Source organism: Larimichthys crocea, chromosome III (genome assembly GCF_000972845.2).
Source record: "Larimichthys crocea isolate SSNF chromosome III, L_crocea_2.0, whole genome shotgun sequence".
Classification (NCBI taxonomy): Eukaryota; Metazoa; Chordata; class Actinopteri; family Sciaenidae; genus Larimichthys; species Larimichthys crocea.
Window position 1 is genome coordinate 14,707,489 of NC_040013.1, and position 16,800 is coordinate 14,724,288.

At 40.4% G+C, this 16,800-nt stretch overlaps 2 protein-coding genes across 5 annotated transcripts; one reads left to right on the forward strand and one right to left on the reverse strand.

Annotated features, from left to right (window-relative positions):
* Positions 1-351: 351 nt before the first annotated feature.
* adka (adenosine kinase a) lies at positions 352-8,526 on the reverse strand. Of its 2 annotated transcripts, none has more exons than XM_010756177.3 (11): positions 8,303-8,526; positions 6,097-6,171; positions 4,920-4,973; positions 3,135-3,213; positions 2,848-3,020; positions 2,647-2,755; positions 2,251-2,421; positions 2,083-2,118; positions 1,868-1,982; positions 1,667-1,753; positions 352-1,583 (listed from the first exon to the last, which is right to left on the reverse strand). In XM_010756177.3, the coding sequence occupies exons 1-11, from the start codon at positions 8,407-8,409 to the stop codon at positions 1,459-1,461; spliced, it is 1,131 nt and encodes a 376-aa protein (XP_010754479.2). In that variant the 5' UTR covers positions 8,410-8,526; the 3' UTR covers positions 352-1,458. The 2 variants fall into 2 exon arrangements, with proteins under 2 accessions (XP_010754479.2, XP_010754488.2); XM_010756186.3 differs by lacking the exon at positions 8,303-8,526 and adding an exon at positions 7,386-7,539.
* Positions 8,527-11,388: 2,862 nt separating this feature from the next.
* On the forward strand, positions 11,389-16,393 carry ap3m1 (adaptor related protein complex 3 subunit mu 1). Of its 3 annotated transcripts, XM_027277357.1 has the most exons (10): positions 11,389-11,476; positions 11,577-11,649; positions 12,016-12,293; positions 13,167-13,338; positions 13,479-13,616; positions 13,708-13,793; positions 13,885-14,018; positions 14,315-14,522; positions 14,614-14,758; positions 15,304-16,393. In XM_027277357.1, the coding sequence occupies exons 3-10, from the start codon at positions 12,021-12,023 to the stop codon at positions 15,402-15,404; spliced, it is 1,257 nt and encodes a 418-aa protein (XP_027133158.1). In that variant the 5' UTR covers positions 11,389-11,476; positions 11,577-11,649; positions 12,016-12,020; the 3' UTR covers positions 15,405-16,393. The 3 variants fall into 3 exon arrangements, with proteins under 3 accessions (XP_027133158.1, XP_027133157.1, XP_027133156.1); XM_027277356.1 differs by having other exon boundaries at positions 11,392-11,649; XM_027277355.1 differs by lacking the exons at positions 11,389-11,476; positions 11,577-11,649 and adding an exon at positions 11,677-11,859.
* The last annotated feature ends 407 nt before the right edge of the window (positions 16,394-16,800 follow it).

Here is a 16,800-nt window from a genome sequence, read left to right on the forward strand (position 1 = left end):
TTTCAAATCTCAATTTCTGTCAATAGATACCCTTAAATGTTACACACTGGACCTTTAAGTATTTTTTTCACAGAGTAGGCAGCAGGTTTTGAGCCATAGTAGAAAAGTTTTAGAGCAGCAATAGAGTGGATTTTAATGTTTCTACTCTAATCTATGAGGGACGCAGTGTACATCTTACTAAGAATACAGTTGATAAAAAGTAAATCTAAACATAATAAACAAATACTTCTGTTCATAATATGAGGTTATTGTGTGAACCACTTTGTGTTAGTCTATTTGCATGAAAAGTGCTATACACATAGTCTGATTGATTGATTGAAAACACCCAAAACAGAAAGATGAATAAGCAACAGGATCAACACTGAAAGTTTTATTTGTGAATTTTCAGAATCATCAGTTGCGCACAGAGATGGGCAACTTCAGTGCTGCTGAGAGCCAGGATAAAATGTCACATAAGGCATTTTGGTGTATTTGAACATAGAAAGAATCAGTCTACTGGAAGGACAATACACATACAAGATTCACATCATCTCTTGTAGTATTCAGAAAAAACAGCACATTCTTGCCTGTTATGATGAAACATTTAGAGAGTATGTCTATATTCAGGATAGTTGTATTCAAGTATTCAATGTTGTGCAGACCGCTATAACACAAACTCGGGTGAATAAAAATGAGCCTGAATAAAGCTCATATATCACGTCGAGGTAACTTATGAATTTCACTGACACAATACAGTTGACATTTGTATACAGTTGACATTTAACAGTGATCACTCACAGGACAGAGACTTTGACACATTTCAAACAAAGTGTGCACTTAAAAGAAAAAAAGCCCATTTGGTTTCATGACTGGCCTGTTAAATTAATTAAAACAAGTCAAAATTCATAATCTGGAATAATTAATCTTTAAAACAAAAAAGTTAAAAGAATCACTACTGCACATTTTACGGCAGTATCCAAACCTCCTTTGACAGTGGTGTCCTCTGTTGACGTGTTATGGGTCTTCCCAATGTGGAAGTAACTTCTTGTGCGTTGATTCAGTCTCCAAGGGGAAGACACTTTGTGAGATGTCAACACAGCAGTCTGATGGGTGTCTTAGAAACAAATCCCAAAATGACTGTCCATGAAAACATCAAAATTTAGATCCTTTAGGTAAAGCACAATTATCACATGCCCTGGTGTTATCATGATTTCTTCACGGTCATTTACACAGAAACATATCTTCCCTTGAGCGCTGATCGTCTAGTGGCCCCAAGTGGACAACATCAAGGAGACACGACAGGAGGTACCCAACTAAACATTGATAAGAAATTGTGCGTAGATGAAATGGACGGATTAAAAAAAATGATGAGGACTGAGAATTGCAGAAAATTGTTGAAAATTGTGGAAATTATAAGTCAGTCGTGTGCGGCAGGATGAGTATGAGGTTTCAGGGTGAAGGACAAGTTGTCCAGACTGCTCATTTGAAGTTGGGTTTTTCTGGGAAGGTGCAACCTGCTTGTCTGATGATGACGTTGGCGGCGTAGTGTGCCGCCTTCACGCACTGATCCAACGGTTTGTCCTGCACCAGTTCAGACAGGAATCCTGCATGACAGAGGGAAAACTTTAAACAGGTTTTCAAAGAAAAACACCGGAAAAACAACAAAGCGACCAAATTAAAGTCTTACCTCCGACAAAGGCATCGCCTGCACCGTTGGTGTCAACAATGTCCTTGGGGTCAATCTTCAGTACGGGGAATGTCTTGACCTTGTCGCCTGAACAGACACAAGAAGAACAATTATACATGTGTCTACACTATACCTCTAACAAGGGACAAGATATGCAGATACATAAAAGTAACATGAGGAAAGAAAAACAGAAAATCTTACTCATGGCCATGGTAGTTTCATCTTTCCCCTGGGTCAAAACAACAACCCGCTGCCTCTTTGTGTTGACTTTGGGCAAAGCCTGGGCTTTCTTGGCAATTTCCTTAATGTCCTTGGTCTACAGAGAAAACACACATCAAGACAACCGCCTGACAATGCACAAAATACATCAAATATGCAGCACTGAACTTGTACAAATGTTAAATGAGTTCACTCACCTCAAACTCTTGCTCTTTAGCAAATGCAGCTGCCTCCTGTGGAGCAACACAAAAATATTGTTTTACCCACAAAGACGTGCTCTTCATAAACATCTGGTGAACACTGCGTGACCATGTGCAGCCAATATATAGAGTATCTGGAGAATGTAAAGTGAAAGTCCCTATTACCGTTTCATTGCCGAAGAGCACGTCAACGTAGGGCATGACCTGCATGAGGTTATCCTTGAAGAACTGGCAGATGAAGGGCGCAGAGAGGTTCAGGCAAAACAGCTTGTTATTTTCAGACGCGTGCTTCGCCACTTTCAGGATGGACTCCAAGGAGACAGTCAGGAAGAAACCCTGGAAGCAAATGGTGACGTTTGGTCAGAACTGATCTGCTTTTTATATCTTGATGGGCTCTAATGAATCACACTAGGTACGGTCTTTGACAGAAACTTCCCCAGTAATGTCCTGTAATTCCCCTGCAGGTCCTCTAGTGGTTACCCATGGGTACAGAGGTGAAGAGACAGTACACAAGTTGACCTGAATATCACACCATAGAGTAGTTTAGTAACTACTACTTACAGCAATATAGTAGACTTTTGCTTTTTCCACCAGCTTCCAGTTTTCTTCCAGGTCTAGATGTTTATCCTTCTTATAACAGTTAGCAGCAGCTAAGTTAGCTACCAGGGACCTGAGAGAAGGAAGCAAAATAAGAGATGAAGACATACAGAGGAGATTATAATGAGTCAATATTCACTTATCATTATCATTATTATCATCTACCTGTTATCTCCGGTGATGCAAGCAGCGCATGTGCCTGTGGGCTCTTCATCTTGCTCATAGTAGTGGCTATCGATGTGGGCCTCCTCAGCCTTCTGCTTCAGGATCTCTCCAAACTTATCTTTGCCGATGCAGCCAAAGAACGTGCCCACATTATGAGGTTCTTGGATCATCCACTGCAGACAGTGACAACAGCTCTGATCAGTCTATGAACATTTCTCACTGAGGGCAACATTTACAGATTTTACAAAGCGTCGACGTGGTTAACGGTTTGTGTGTACGTCACTGACCTGAGCAACCTTTATGGAGTTCTGTGTGGCTCCCCCGGCGTGGTACTCAACTTTGAACTTCTTCACTATCTCCTCAAATCTACACATGGAGACAAACATGCAGTTCAGATTTCATAGCCAATAGATTCAAAGCCATGCATAAAGGCCTACAATCTTTCTGTAGGCTCGCTAGCTAAGAGCCGAACAAAGGAAAAGCTTCAAATATCACAAGTGTCAATTATGGCTGGGTACTGAACATAACACAGTATACTAAGTAACCAAATTGTTTGGCACTGAAGTCAGAGTTTTAAAAGGAACTGTTATATTTTTGAAATGTGCTCATCTGTTGTCTTGCCAAGAATTAGGTAAGAAGATAGTATGAAGCTGAAGTCAGTAGCTGGTCAGCCTGCTGGTCTTGTTCTGTCCCAATCAACACAGATTTGTATACATAACAAGTTAATGATCAACTGTAGACAAAACCAGACTAGCTGCTCTTCCATTTCCAAAAATAATGCTAAATTAAATTTCTTCAAACTGTGGCTTCATATTTAATAGAAAGTGTGAATGTGGTACCAACATTGTATAATTATAACTCCCAACAAAAAAGCAAATAAGTGTAATTCCCAAAATGTCCAACTACTCCTCCAAGTATTTTTTTTCCTCTTTTTTTTAGATTAAACATTGCCACATTTAAGTCATCAAACAACGAGCAAGGTGACAGTTACCTCCTCTGAGGTTGGACTGTACACTCTGCTGAAGGCTTATTTAGTAAAACATACAACGTATGCGTGACTGATCATTGATTATAATATTGCAACCATTTACGCATGTTATGTAACAGGAGGACAGAAGCAGCGCTTCAATGTTCCTCTTGGGGCTAAAGCATCTCTGCTTTGTCCTGTTACGGAGTCTAAATATAGCAGTCATGTCAACCTACACGCAAATATGTGCATGTGTGGTTTATGTGAGTGTTAGAGACAGTGTGTTCATTGGAAAGCATAACAAGCCGACTGCTGTTAAAGGTCCTGAGACTGAGCCAGAGGTTGCAGAGGGGGGGACATCTGGGAAAAGGATATAAAAATGGAGTGGTCTTGACTGTCTATTGCAGAAATGATCTCACTTTTTTGTTTTTTATTGCTCACGGTCTGTTGGGGGAAACATATTAGCACTACAACATGAAAGGCCTTCATATAGCACACATGAAAAGATCAGTGTGTTCACTAATAACCCATCCTCTTCTCATTGAACTCCTGACCACATTCTGGACTCTGACATTGTGAATTACGATGTTATTGTCTTTACTGGCTGCGTAGATTTGTTAATTTAAACATCTGGCGTAAACATTTATGAAACTAAATAGTGTAAATGTGAATATCTTGCATTACATAAGACTCTTTCCAATGAAAAACAGATGCGAGTACTACTCATCATACACGCAACTGTGGAGAGTCAGAATACATCAGTGCAATCCGGTTACACGCGACTTTCTTATCTCCTGCTATTAAATGTTTGCTTTCCAGCTCTTGTCTCAGAGGGACTGGGAGGTGAAGTGTCCTGGTTTGCTATTGGATGAGACTGACTCTCTGTGCTGGGTCTGCTGCTCTGCCATTGGCCTTCTCTAAAAGAACGGAGGTCAATAGTGGTGATTTCTGGTGTGCTCCTGTTTTGACTGGCCTGCTCCAGAGCAGAGAGGAGCAAACCTGGTATGAATGAGGACATATTCATTTTCTCCCTGTTCATGGAAGTGTAAGAGCTCAACCACAATCTATATTCTACAGAAAGTGTTGTAACGTCGGAGATACGAACAGTGCTTTGTGTTTGTCCTCTGCCAGGATCTGGTCATTGGGTTTCAGAGTGTACCTGCAAATCATTAAAAGAAGGGAAAAAGCACATTAGTTTCTCCAAGTCTGATGACTGCCATGCTAAATTCAACTATAATGTTTTTACCCATTTAGAAAAACAGCAGCTATTTCATTCAAACAAAAAGAAAAAACACACACAATAAGAATCTGGATTATGTCTATGTGGAAAAGCACTGCAGACACGGTGGTGTTGCTGCCAAAGGGATTGTTCACTCCTTTGGAAAATGTGATTAATGAATTCATTCAGCCATTAAATCAAAAGCAGAGGCTTACACTGCGAAAGTGCCTTTGTTACTACCTTGTACCGCTCAGTCTAAATCAATATTTTGTTCAATAATAAGAAACAAAGCGCATTTTCCTCAAAAGGCAAACGTAGCTTTGAAGATTACAGGGTCTGCTTTATTCTGTGTGGACTGAATTAGAGCTGTGGTTGGTTGGTCGGTCGGTTTTAGCTTTAATCCTGGAGTTTATGCAAGGGGTGAGAGTGGACTCTGAGCTGAGACTCTTTGACCTGGTCAACTCAGTGTGACCGAGCACGGACAAACCAGAAAACTGCTACACTGACATTGCAGACTTTGTAGAGATAAATAAATGTACATGTCTTATTTATTACAACATAAGTAAGAATCAGTGCTTTTACACAAAAGACATTTTAGGCTTACACAATGATATACATTGATAAATGATTACTACTCATGTGAACATAATGATAAAGCATTGATTGTTTGCTTCGGGCAGCTACAGAGGATATATTAAAGCAATATGTCTGCTGAACATACAGCTCTGCTGACTTTGATTAGTCAGCTCTGTTGTTTCCTGTGCTCTCCATTTATCAAATTACACCATAAAACCTCATCCTCTCATGGTCAGATTGTCTCTGGGCTGACTATGTCGCATTTGTTCTGTTGTTCTGTGACTGTGTTATGTTTCTTTGTCTGTATAACTCTAAAGGTCAACATATAGTTGCATTAATGCTTTCTTGTTTTTTTGATGAGTCACTCATGTGACTACTGGTTAGTAGTTTACAACCACTTTCTAAGCCAATCAGCAGTGAGGACTACAACCACTGATGAGAGTACTTTCTTTCTTTGAGTGACCAGGGCTTCAATTCTCTAACTTACTTGTCCAAGAAGTCTTTGTCCACTACAGCACAGATGTCCAATAAGGGGTTTCCCATTCCAAAGAGTGTGTTAGCGCTGAAAAAAATTAGATAAAATGAAGACTAAGAGTTAAAACAGAAACACTTGGTTTCAACATGAACACATCTACAAGCAGTCTTCCTTCTTTACCTCTGTGTAAGATCAGCATTGTTTCATTAAACGAACTGGAATGACAGCAAACAAACATCTTGCAGAGTGTCTCGTGACGTGTCCTGTTCGTCTCTGCTTTTCTTATGAGTGAAGTTGGATTAGACTGAAGGACTGATTCGATAAAAGAGCAGAAGGCGCTCGTTTCAACACAGTGTAGGGAGAAAATCCTAAGAGCTTTTTTTTGTGTGTTGACCATTTTGCAAAACCCACAGTTTCGCTCTCATGTGACTTCAATCATGTGACTTAAAACCTTTGATTCGCACAGAACAAGAAGCAGAAATGGCACACGTCGGGAGATTTTGGAAACATGCATGACTTACCAACAAACATTACAGAAAAAAAATGAAGTGTAGCAGGGAGGATCCAGTCTGTCATGCATGTAACCATGTTATGACATTCACAGTAAGGCAACATCAGGACAGGAGCAGGCTGCATATTGTCTGTGCAATCTGCTCTTTCCTGGGGCAAGCAGCTGAGCACAAGGCTCAAGTATCACCACAAATCATAGTCCTGTGATGCCAGAAACATTATCATTCAACAGCACAGCAACTTAGACACCTCTGCGCTTTGCGTCAACGCTTAACAATCCAGCTGGAACTTGTATTACAAGACGATTATAGCAAGGTTAGTCTGCAACTTTTTACAAAGCAAACACTGTGTGCAATACTGAAAAAAAACACACCAAGAAACTGTGGTAACGCGTTGATTATGTGTCTTGGTGTCCACTTCTCTCTCATGCACGCTATTCCTTTATGTCACCACGATCTTCAGTCAGTGTCTCTGGGAAAACCCCAGATGTAGCTGGTTTCTGAACGCAGCCTGTGACAGATGTCACCTCCACATGTGCATGTGCGCTCACATTTTCCCCCCCATCAAGCCTCCGTTTCTACAAAAACACAAGACGACGCAACGAGGAACGGCTTCTGAAGAGCAAAGCGTACAGAGATGTTGCTACCCTGCCACGGTGGGTTTCACAGATACCCCTCTTATCAACATATGTGCAGCCAATATGCAGCCATGTGATTACTGAGCTTGTACCACTAAAACCAGAGACCATGCCTGCCTTTAAAGTCAGTCTCTATACATCAACGCGGTCTTACCTCGCAGAAGACATCCTGTCCCTCTCTCTGTGCACTGGACAAATAGACAAACCTGTTGAGCAGCCTGGAAAACCAGCTCAGAAAGAGCAACAACTTCACAATTTCAATCCAGTGTGCGGGTAGATCGATTTTTTTCCCATGCAACCACAGCTCCTCCTCTTGGGGACTGACTGATTGGAGGCGTCTGAAGCAGGGCGGACTAAAGCGGGCTCAGTGTCTGGTGATTGGCTTGTCTGGACTCAATCCCACTCACTCTTTTTGAAGCTTAATTACATCGTGAGTAGCGTGCTGATGCTGGAGGAAAACTCAAACGCCATGATGCTGTGAAGTGATGCAGAGTCAGATTTCTTTAGTTACATATTCAAAAAAAAAACCACGTGACTGCTTCACAATTCATTGCTGGTACAAGATGGACCAGGCAAGCTTTGTCTCTGCAGAGGAGCAATGCTTGGCACTGGACAACCGTGCAAGATATTTCTCTATGCAGCTTTTAAACATGCAGGGGCAGCTGGTGATCAAGCTGGACCTAGATTAGACACTGGCACACTAACCCAAGAGACGCCATGCAAGAGGTAACGGGACGTTACATAACAGCAGTGTAACGTTAAGTAGATGTTAGTTAAACGTTAGCTGTGTTAAACGATAACCACATCAAAGGACTTTACACCGCTCCTGATAAACACCTCCACGCTGCTTCAACACACATCTAATTGCAACACGTTCAACCTTACAACCTCACCCACACACGTTTATAATGTGCTTATTAATTATTATTATTAATGTTAGCAGTGTAACTCAAACTCGAGGTTTTGATTTGTAGCATTCAAACAGCTCACATGGAGGAGGGGGCGTCGTGTGCCCTCGCGTACCCCCAGCACACATGTTGTGTTAGCTCCGTTTGTTTAGCTTCAGGTCACCTTAGTTTGACGGGAGTCTCTTCACTCGGAGTCTCTGTCTTCTTCTCCTCCTCCTTTTTCTCCTCCGAGAGTTTTTGTTTCTTTGCTTTAGGTTCGTCTGAGGCCATGGCTGACTGTGTGCACGCTGCAGTCACCGCAACCTGTGGGAATCAAAATGCGGGGCGTGAGCCTGTGTCCTGCCCTCAGTACAGCCTCACAGGTTCAAAGTGTGCCTCCCTCGGTAGAGCCTCGCAGGTTGCCGCTGTGTGAAGACATCGCAGAGTTCCACCAATCAAAAGCCGCTATTTATTTATTTCTATTATAGCTCACAACATCGGCTAGATAAAGATTTAAAACTGCAGGTGAAGTTACGATTGAATATGAAAGTTAAACAGGCGTCTCTAGAACATTAGTTATAATATAATACAAGTTAGAACATTCATGCTGTTTAGTTCCTCTGTTTTCTCTTGATAACTAATCACAGTATAAAGAATCAGAAATACTTTAATAATCCCAAGGGGGAAATTATTTTTGTTACAATACTCAAGTATATAAACAAACAAAAACAACATATGTAAAAAGAAACCATCTATTTAGAAGATTAGATTAGATTATACCTTATTTATCCTACAACGGGGAAATTCACTTGTTACAGCAGCAGAAAGTGTAATATACACTACAGAAGTAGAATCAAATAAAAGGGCAAAACCCCACAGAAATTAAACAGACAGAAATAGCTATAACCTACACAATAAAAACGAAAAACATTCAACCTTCACTACACAATAAACATGAACTATATATATTAAAGGTATATAAAAGATCAAATTTACAGTTAAATAATGTGCAAGAACTTCAACAAGTAATTGACCATATTTGTGTCAGATTACAGAAAGGGGTGAAGATGATGGTGTGTATGGTGCTGCAGGCAGATGTTTGCAGAGGGAGGGATGTACAGGACAATGGTGATGACATGCGGGATCTCAATCAGCAGCAGATATGGACGGGGTATGGACGGGGTCCAACGGCTAGCAGTTCAACAGTTCAGCATCCGGGCTACAGAGCTTCAGAGCATGGACATGACATCACCCTCACTGTTTTGAAGCCATTTGATGTTGGCTACTGCCTTTTCCACCTCCCAGTTAATCTAAATATCGGTAAAGACGTGGATCATCAGTGGACCTAAGGTGGGCTGAATGACACCTTTAATAAGCCATCTGTAATGACACTTATCAGTCACTCAAAGCGGCCACACTGTTAATTATACATAACTTTAAGCCTTAATGTAATTTGAACAGGTCACCCTCCGTACAGTTATCATGAACAGGGAAATTAGCTATAAAGACTAAAACTGTGTTTTAAACCAGGCTGTAAACATGTTTATTTCTGCTGTGAATTTGGACATTTTAGTATGGGAGGTTGAAATGTTTTGTAGCCAGCCTCAAGTGGTCACTCTGGGAATTACAGTTTTTAGCACTGGCTTCATTTCCCAGCCAAGGAGCTTGGTTAGAACATGGTTACCCAAAATTACAGAAGCCCTAAGCAGTCATACATTTATACATTTTATTTCCTCTGTTTACACGTGATAACAGGTTAATTTCATTTGTTTTCTGGAGATCTCAAGCTATTTATGTCATTATATCAAAATAACAAATGTGGTTATCCCGAGATAATTTTCTCAAGATCTCAAGATATTGAAACGTTGTTTTACCAAGATAATGACATAATTAATTTGAGATCTTGAGAAAACAAAAGGATAATCCAGTATATTAAATTATTGCCAGAAACATCGAGTGTAGCAGGGAGTCAGTGGAGCAGGAGTCACATCCATCAGTCAGCATGGCATGACATCACGTTTAATATAAATCTCAAGCCTATCACATTTGATTAATTATCTTGAGCTCTCATATAAATTATTTAGTCATCTTTGAAAAAAAAAGTCTCGTTATCTCAAGATCCTTAGAAAATTAGCCCGTTATCTTGGGATGACAAAGTTTCTTATTTTTAAGATACTGACATAAATAATTTGAGATTTTGAGAAAACAAATGAAATTAACATGAAATCATGAGAAAATGGAGGAAATATAATGCATGAATGTATGACTGCATGGGGCTTCTGTACAAAATACATATAAGATCAAGCGAATAACTTAATTAAGAAGTAAGATAAGTGGTATAAATAGTAAGATAAATAGTAAGTAATAATTCATTGTTTAGGAAATTGAACAATAAAGTGTCCCATAAAAGTAAGGTGGATTAGCCTACATAAAATACCTAAAAGGTTTGACTATAATGTCCTGGTTTTACAGGATGAGAATTTGAAAAAATCAACATTTGCTTTTGTATAAATTAGAGGAGTCCAAACAATGTGAAGATGCCTGGGGGGCAACACTAACATTTAAAAAATGAAAAAATTACCAGTAAAAGTTACATACAAATGCACTGTTCTCTAACAATTTTGTTTTCATTGTCACAACTATCATTTTTAAAAATGACAATGTCACCAAATCTAAACCAATCAGGCGTTCACATCTTAAGTCAGATAACACAGAATAAATTGTATGGAATATATTAAATTTGCATGAAGTTCTGAACCTCATCTTCATTTTAAACATGACTTTTTATGAGTAATGCAAAGTCTGTTAACATTTAAGTTTAAATGGTGTCACTCTTGCTCTTGTCTTTAACAAAATCATTCAGAAAGTAATACTTTGTATCACATCTACAGATGGTATAGGTACAAATGCTTCTTTATGACAACCAAAAAAGCCAAATCTTCCAGCCATACACTGTCTGACAATCCTAGCAGGCCATAAATAATATAGTATAAAAATGAAGCTTAGGGCCACATGAAATCTGACCACGGGCCATGATTGGCCCCCGGGCCGTACTTTGGACATCCCTGGTGCAAATAATACTTTGCTAGATAAATCATCATATTGTTCATATCATATAGTTTATCCTTTGTTGGTCAATAAACTATGATTTGCATGTTTACATCTGAAGTTACAGTTTATATAGTGCGTGGGCTGCGCGTGCACCTGACAGACCTCGCTCAGGGCGTCACGAGCTCCTTCAAACTAAACTGTGCACGCCAGCGATAGCTGCCCGCAAACTTTGCCTGATTTAAAAGTCCGAAACTTTTCTGTTAAAGCGACGAACGGGTTGACAGCCGGGTCGCTCGGTGTATAAATGGTCTGCAATATATTTTAATACGTTAATAGTAGCGTTTAGGCTGCGTGGATTTGATTTATCGACGTGCATTTGTGACCTCGTTGTGTTTACGTGTGCATAGCTCTACAGGCGTCCCCTCAGCTCACACCTCTGCCATATTGGCACCAAGTCTGCACGATCAACTGAGTAAACAGGTAAAAACTTTACAACATTTATGAAACTGTGCACTGCTGTCTCATGTTTGGAGCTTTTGTGTCGCTGTTAGGCCTCTCGCTCTGAAGTTTGTTTGGTTTTTGGATGGTAAAAATATCCAAAGTTGCTGCTCTGAGATTGCTGAGCAGCCGGTGTGTCAAGTTACCTGAAGTTAGTCTGACAGATTGACTGTAGGTAAATGTTGACACCAGGTAACACTGCTTTGATTTGCATTGTTTTGATTTGGGCACAATTAAATAATCTATAAGCAGTTAAGTTTTTCTTTTTCTTTTTTAAAACTGCTGATTTTATGTCAGAGCATATTAACAACAACAACAACAACAACAACAATCACCTCATTGTTGCAGCTGAGATGATCCACAGTCTGTTCCTGATTAATCACTCTGGAGACATCTTCCTGGAGAAACACTGGAAGAGTGTCATCAGCCGGAGCGTGTGTGATTACTTCTTCGAGGCGAAGGAGAAAGCAGTGGAGCCGGAGAATGTGCCCCCAGTCCTGCAGACCCCACACCACTATCTCATCAGCATATACAGGGGCAAGCTCTTCTTCCTGTCTGTCATCCAGACTGAAGTCCCTCCGCTGTTTGTCATCGAGTTCCTGCACAGGGTGGCAGACACAATTCAGGTGTGATTAAACTTCTGGAAAGTGGGGAGAGAGAGAGAGAGAGAGGAAGGGGGCAGGACATGCAGCAAAGGGACACACTGAGTACCTACTGAGCTAACTGGTGCCCTAAAAAAATATATATGTACAATATGTTTTTGAGATGAAACGAGCTGTACAGTTTTGTGTAGGAATATAGTAAAGTATTTGCCAGGTAATGTGCAAGGGTTCACAGCACTATTGTAGTACTTAAGATCAGTCTTGGTTTTATCAAGACCATTTTTTAAACGCTCCAGTCTCTCAGACAAAGAAGACTCTGAATTCATCTGCACAACTGCGGGGGTATCGCTTAATTGCCTGTGCATTGTCTGATTTATTTATCATGGAGGACACATCAGTCAAATTTTCTGGAATAAAATTTTATTTCCTACTCCACGAAGAGTTCATCTGCAAAACAGCATTCAAAATATCTCACAGCTGTTCAAGATACTTTAAGGCAGTGACTCACCCAAGGAGTTTTCGTGAATAGTAGCTGCCTAAGTATACTATATATTTTCTGGTCTTGGTCTTAACTCAGTCTCGCACTACCTTGGTCTTGGTCATGACTTTGTCTCAACCCCCGAAGTTTAACAAACATAAAATGTAAAAGGTGAGCGTTAATGTAACTCATGGTGTCAGTGGATCCTAATGTGTAGGGTCTGGGTGGGTGGAGGGTGAGGGTGAGTGTCAGTGGCGTAAAGTTTGGACTGATGGACTGCAGCTTCCTGCTAGAGGGGAGTGTCTCAAAATGTTTGTGATGTCTGAATGCATCTTAAGGGATCAAATTTCACTTCCCTGAACTGATTGTATTGGAAATTGTAGTGCTGCATACGTTAACCCGTTTATTTCTGTCAACAGGATTACTTTGGAGAGTGCTCAGAAGGTGTAATCAAGGACAATGTGGTGACAGTGTACGAGCTGTTGGAGGAAATGCTGGACAACGGCTTTCCACTAGCAACAGAGTCCAACGTCCTCAAAGAGATGATCCGGCCTCCCACCATCCTGCGATCGGTCGTCAATACGCTCACAGGTAAACAGAAGTTCCCCTGACTCTGGTGTTAAACGTCAGTCTGAACTGTACCAACCTCTGTCTGCCAATCTTTAAACCAAATAATATCTGTAATGTTTATTTATACATTTATGTTCACCTATGTTTTGTGTGTTTTCCAGGTGGCAGTAATGTTGGAGATACGTTGCCAACAGGTCAGTTGTCTAATGTCCCATGGAGGCGGGCTGGTGTTAAATACACCAATAATGAGGCATATTTTGATGTGATCGAGGAAATAGATGCCATTCTCGACAAATCAGGTACAAACAACCACTTGTTTTTTTTCCTGGATTATATAATTGGACCTGGTTACTCTTTAAACACACTTGTCTCTCAATCTTTCTTCTTCAGGTACGACAGTGTTTGCAGAGATCCAGGGTGTAATTGAAGCCTGTGTAAGGCTCACTGGGATGCCTGACCTGACTCTGTCCTTTATGGTGGGTTCATTTCTTTTCTGTTTTCATGGTGCGCTTGGGCGTCTGTGTCAAAGTGTGAAATTCACTCACCGCTGTTGTTTTTTGATGGCAGAATCCGCGTCTTCTCGACGACGTGAGTTTCCACCCATGTGTGCGGTTTAAGCGCTGGGAGGCAGAGCGTGTCCTTTCTTTCATCCCACCAGATGGAAACTTCACTCTCATGAACTATCATGTCAGCTCTCAAAAGTAAGCACAGGCACAGCTGTATGTCTAATTTATAATTAAATTATAAGCAACTCTCTTAACTCTGCCTGTTATGCATGAATAATCAGCAGGAATTTTAGTTTTGTGTAAATATGTGATCTGGTAAACAACATCTGCATCAACAGTAAAATCTTTGTGCTCGTTGGGTGTCAGTGTGGCGTGAGAGTGGATCGAAATTCTAGTTTTAATCTTGTTAAATTATAGACACAAGCTGGTTGCTGTCTGTCTGCTGACTGTTTATTGTCATCGTCGTCAATTCCTTCTGTGTTCTTCCTCAGTCTCGTGGCCATTCCAGTATACGTGAAGCAGAGCATCAGTTTCTTTGAGACGGGACCTTGTGGTCGCCTAGACATCACAATCGGACCCAAGCAGACCATGGGGAAGACGGTGGAGAACATGATGGTCACTATCCACATGCCTAAAGCTGTGCTCAGTGCCAACCTCACAGCCACACAGGGAAACTACACCTACGACATCGCTACCAAGGTAACTCTATCCTGAACAATAGTAGAGGTCAGAGTGGCTTTCACTTTTTGTTTTATTGTCCTCACTGGAAGCATGTCTTATGTTCTGGTAGGTGTTGGTTTGGGACATTGGGAAACTGAACCCCCAGAAGCTTCCTAACTTGCGAGGCAGTCTGAGTATACAGGCAGGAACCCCCAAACCTGAAGAAAACCCCTCACTCAACATTGACCTGAAGATACAGCAGGTGGCCATATCAGGTAATCGTCGCTACACGACCTCTTTTAAAGTTTAAAGGTCCAGTGTGTAGGATTTAGTGACACCTAGACCTAGCAGTGAAGTTGCAACCAAATGAATATTCTCCCACACCTCACCCTCTCCATCCAAGCATACAAAAAAAGCTGCCAAATTTACAATAAAAGCAAAAGTCCATATCTAGATCGGTGTTTGGTTTGTCTGTTCTGGGCTACTGACTCAATGGACGAGGACTCTCTCACTGTAGATGTAAAGGGCTCATTTGAGACAATGAAAACAATTCTTATTTTCAGGTGATTAAACACTATTTGAATCATACTAATGAATATTTTATTCCATTCCTGCTAATAATAACTTCTAAATCTCACACACTGGACCTTTTTTAAATTCCATAAATGTAACTTGTCAGTCAGCTCTCCAGCTTTTGTTGTTGAGAACGATAATGATTATGTTAGCAGTTGCAGTAGCATGTTTGTTTGTAATGGTATCCAGTGTCAAATTAATTTGCATTATCATTGCTCACTTTGCTCCTTCCCTCCCCTCCTTACAGGTCTTAAAGTGAGTCGCCTCGACATGTACGGAGAAAAGTACAAGCCGTTTAAAGGGGTCAAATATTTGACCAAAGCTGGGAAATTCCAAGTGCGGACCTGAGGAGTGATGGTCAACAATCCAATGTGCCAAATATGGGTCAAAGTTACCACCCTGCTGTGTTAGCGCTCCAATAAGTCTTACGTATCCTCATTGTAATTAATGAACGATTTTGCATTTTAATAGCTATTTATTATGTGTTTAACATTACTTATAAAGCATACGACTGGATGGTATTTGTGGCCTGTAAAGGGAAGCCTTAATAATCAATGTGACCTTGTTGAAGTGCTATTAGTTTCTATTCAGCTGAAATGTGCTGCGTTGTGTGCGACATTCCTCTTTCTTTTTTTTGGACTATTTCTGATTATCTTTTCTATTTTTTCTTCTGTCTAACACCTTTTTCTGAGTGTTGCCCGAGGGGAATATTTTGGTTTGAAAAGGCACACTCGCAGCTCGCCGCCTCCTCGCTCCTCACTACTTCAGCACATCTATGAAATCTTACTAGCATGTTGCGTGAAAGTAAGCAGCCATGCCTTTTGAAAACCTTTTTACATACTATAAGGTAGCAAGTTTTATACTTATATACTGTATATATAAATATATATATGTTTATTTTTGAAAAATCACATGTGTCTACATTCTGAATAGCTACAGTGTGCAGATGAGGCACTGTCTTTAGTACAGGTATATTTGCACACATTCACTCTTTCATGTGGCCTTGCAAGGGTATGTTAAGGTGCTTTGTAAAGCACACTATAGCACAACCTGTATTTGATACGTATAACTTCAAAATATATATATAAGGTACACAGTTAGATCTAAGGAGAGTGTGCAACTCTCTGCAGGGCCTATATACAAGTGAATGATTCAGGCAGTAGTCTGTTATGTAGAAAACACTCAGAAATCGACAAGATCCTTACATAATCTTGAATGCAACTTCTTTACTCCGCACAAGATTTGCACAATCAGTTGCCAACGTGAAGAAATACTACTTAAAGCTCTTGTATGAAGGTGAATCTGCATTTCAGTGTCTTATAAAAGCTTTAAAATGATCTGTTTATGTGTGTCTTTTTTTATTAGCCATGCAAGCAACAATGGCACTAAGGATGGACAGTTATTTGGTCCATGATTTTGGGCCAGACTAACAATAAATCAAAAACAATTGGATGGATTACCATGACGTTTTGAATGTATCCATGATGCCTAGAGGATTCATCTAAATTACTTTGAGTATCCACCTTTTCTTCTAGTGTTGTGGTGTTGAGTGAAAAGTCTTGGCAACTAGTGATGGATGATTACCATGAAATTTGGTACAGTGTCCCGCCTCAGAATTAGATTTGTAGATATAACATTGGTAACATTTGGTTGCACCACCACAGAAACAAACTGATAAACATTGTACGTGTTAAAATGATGCATGCTGGTATTGTGGTTGTAAGCGTGTTAGCATTCATCTTAA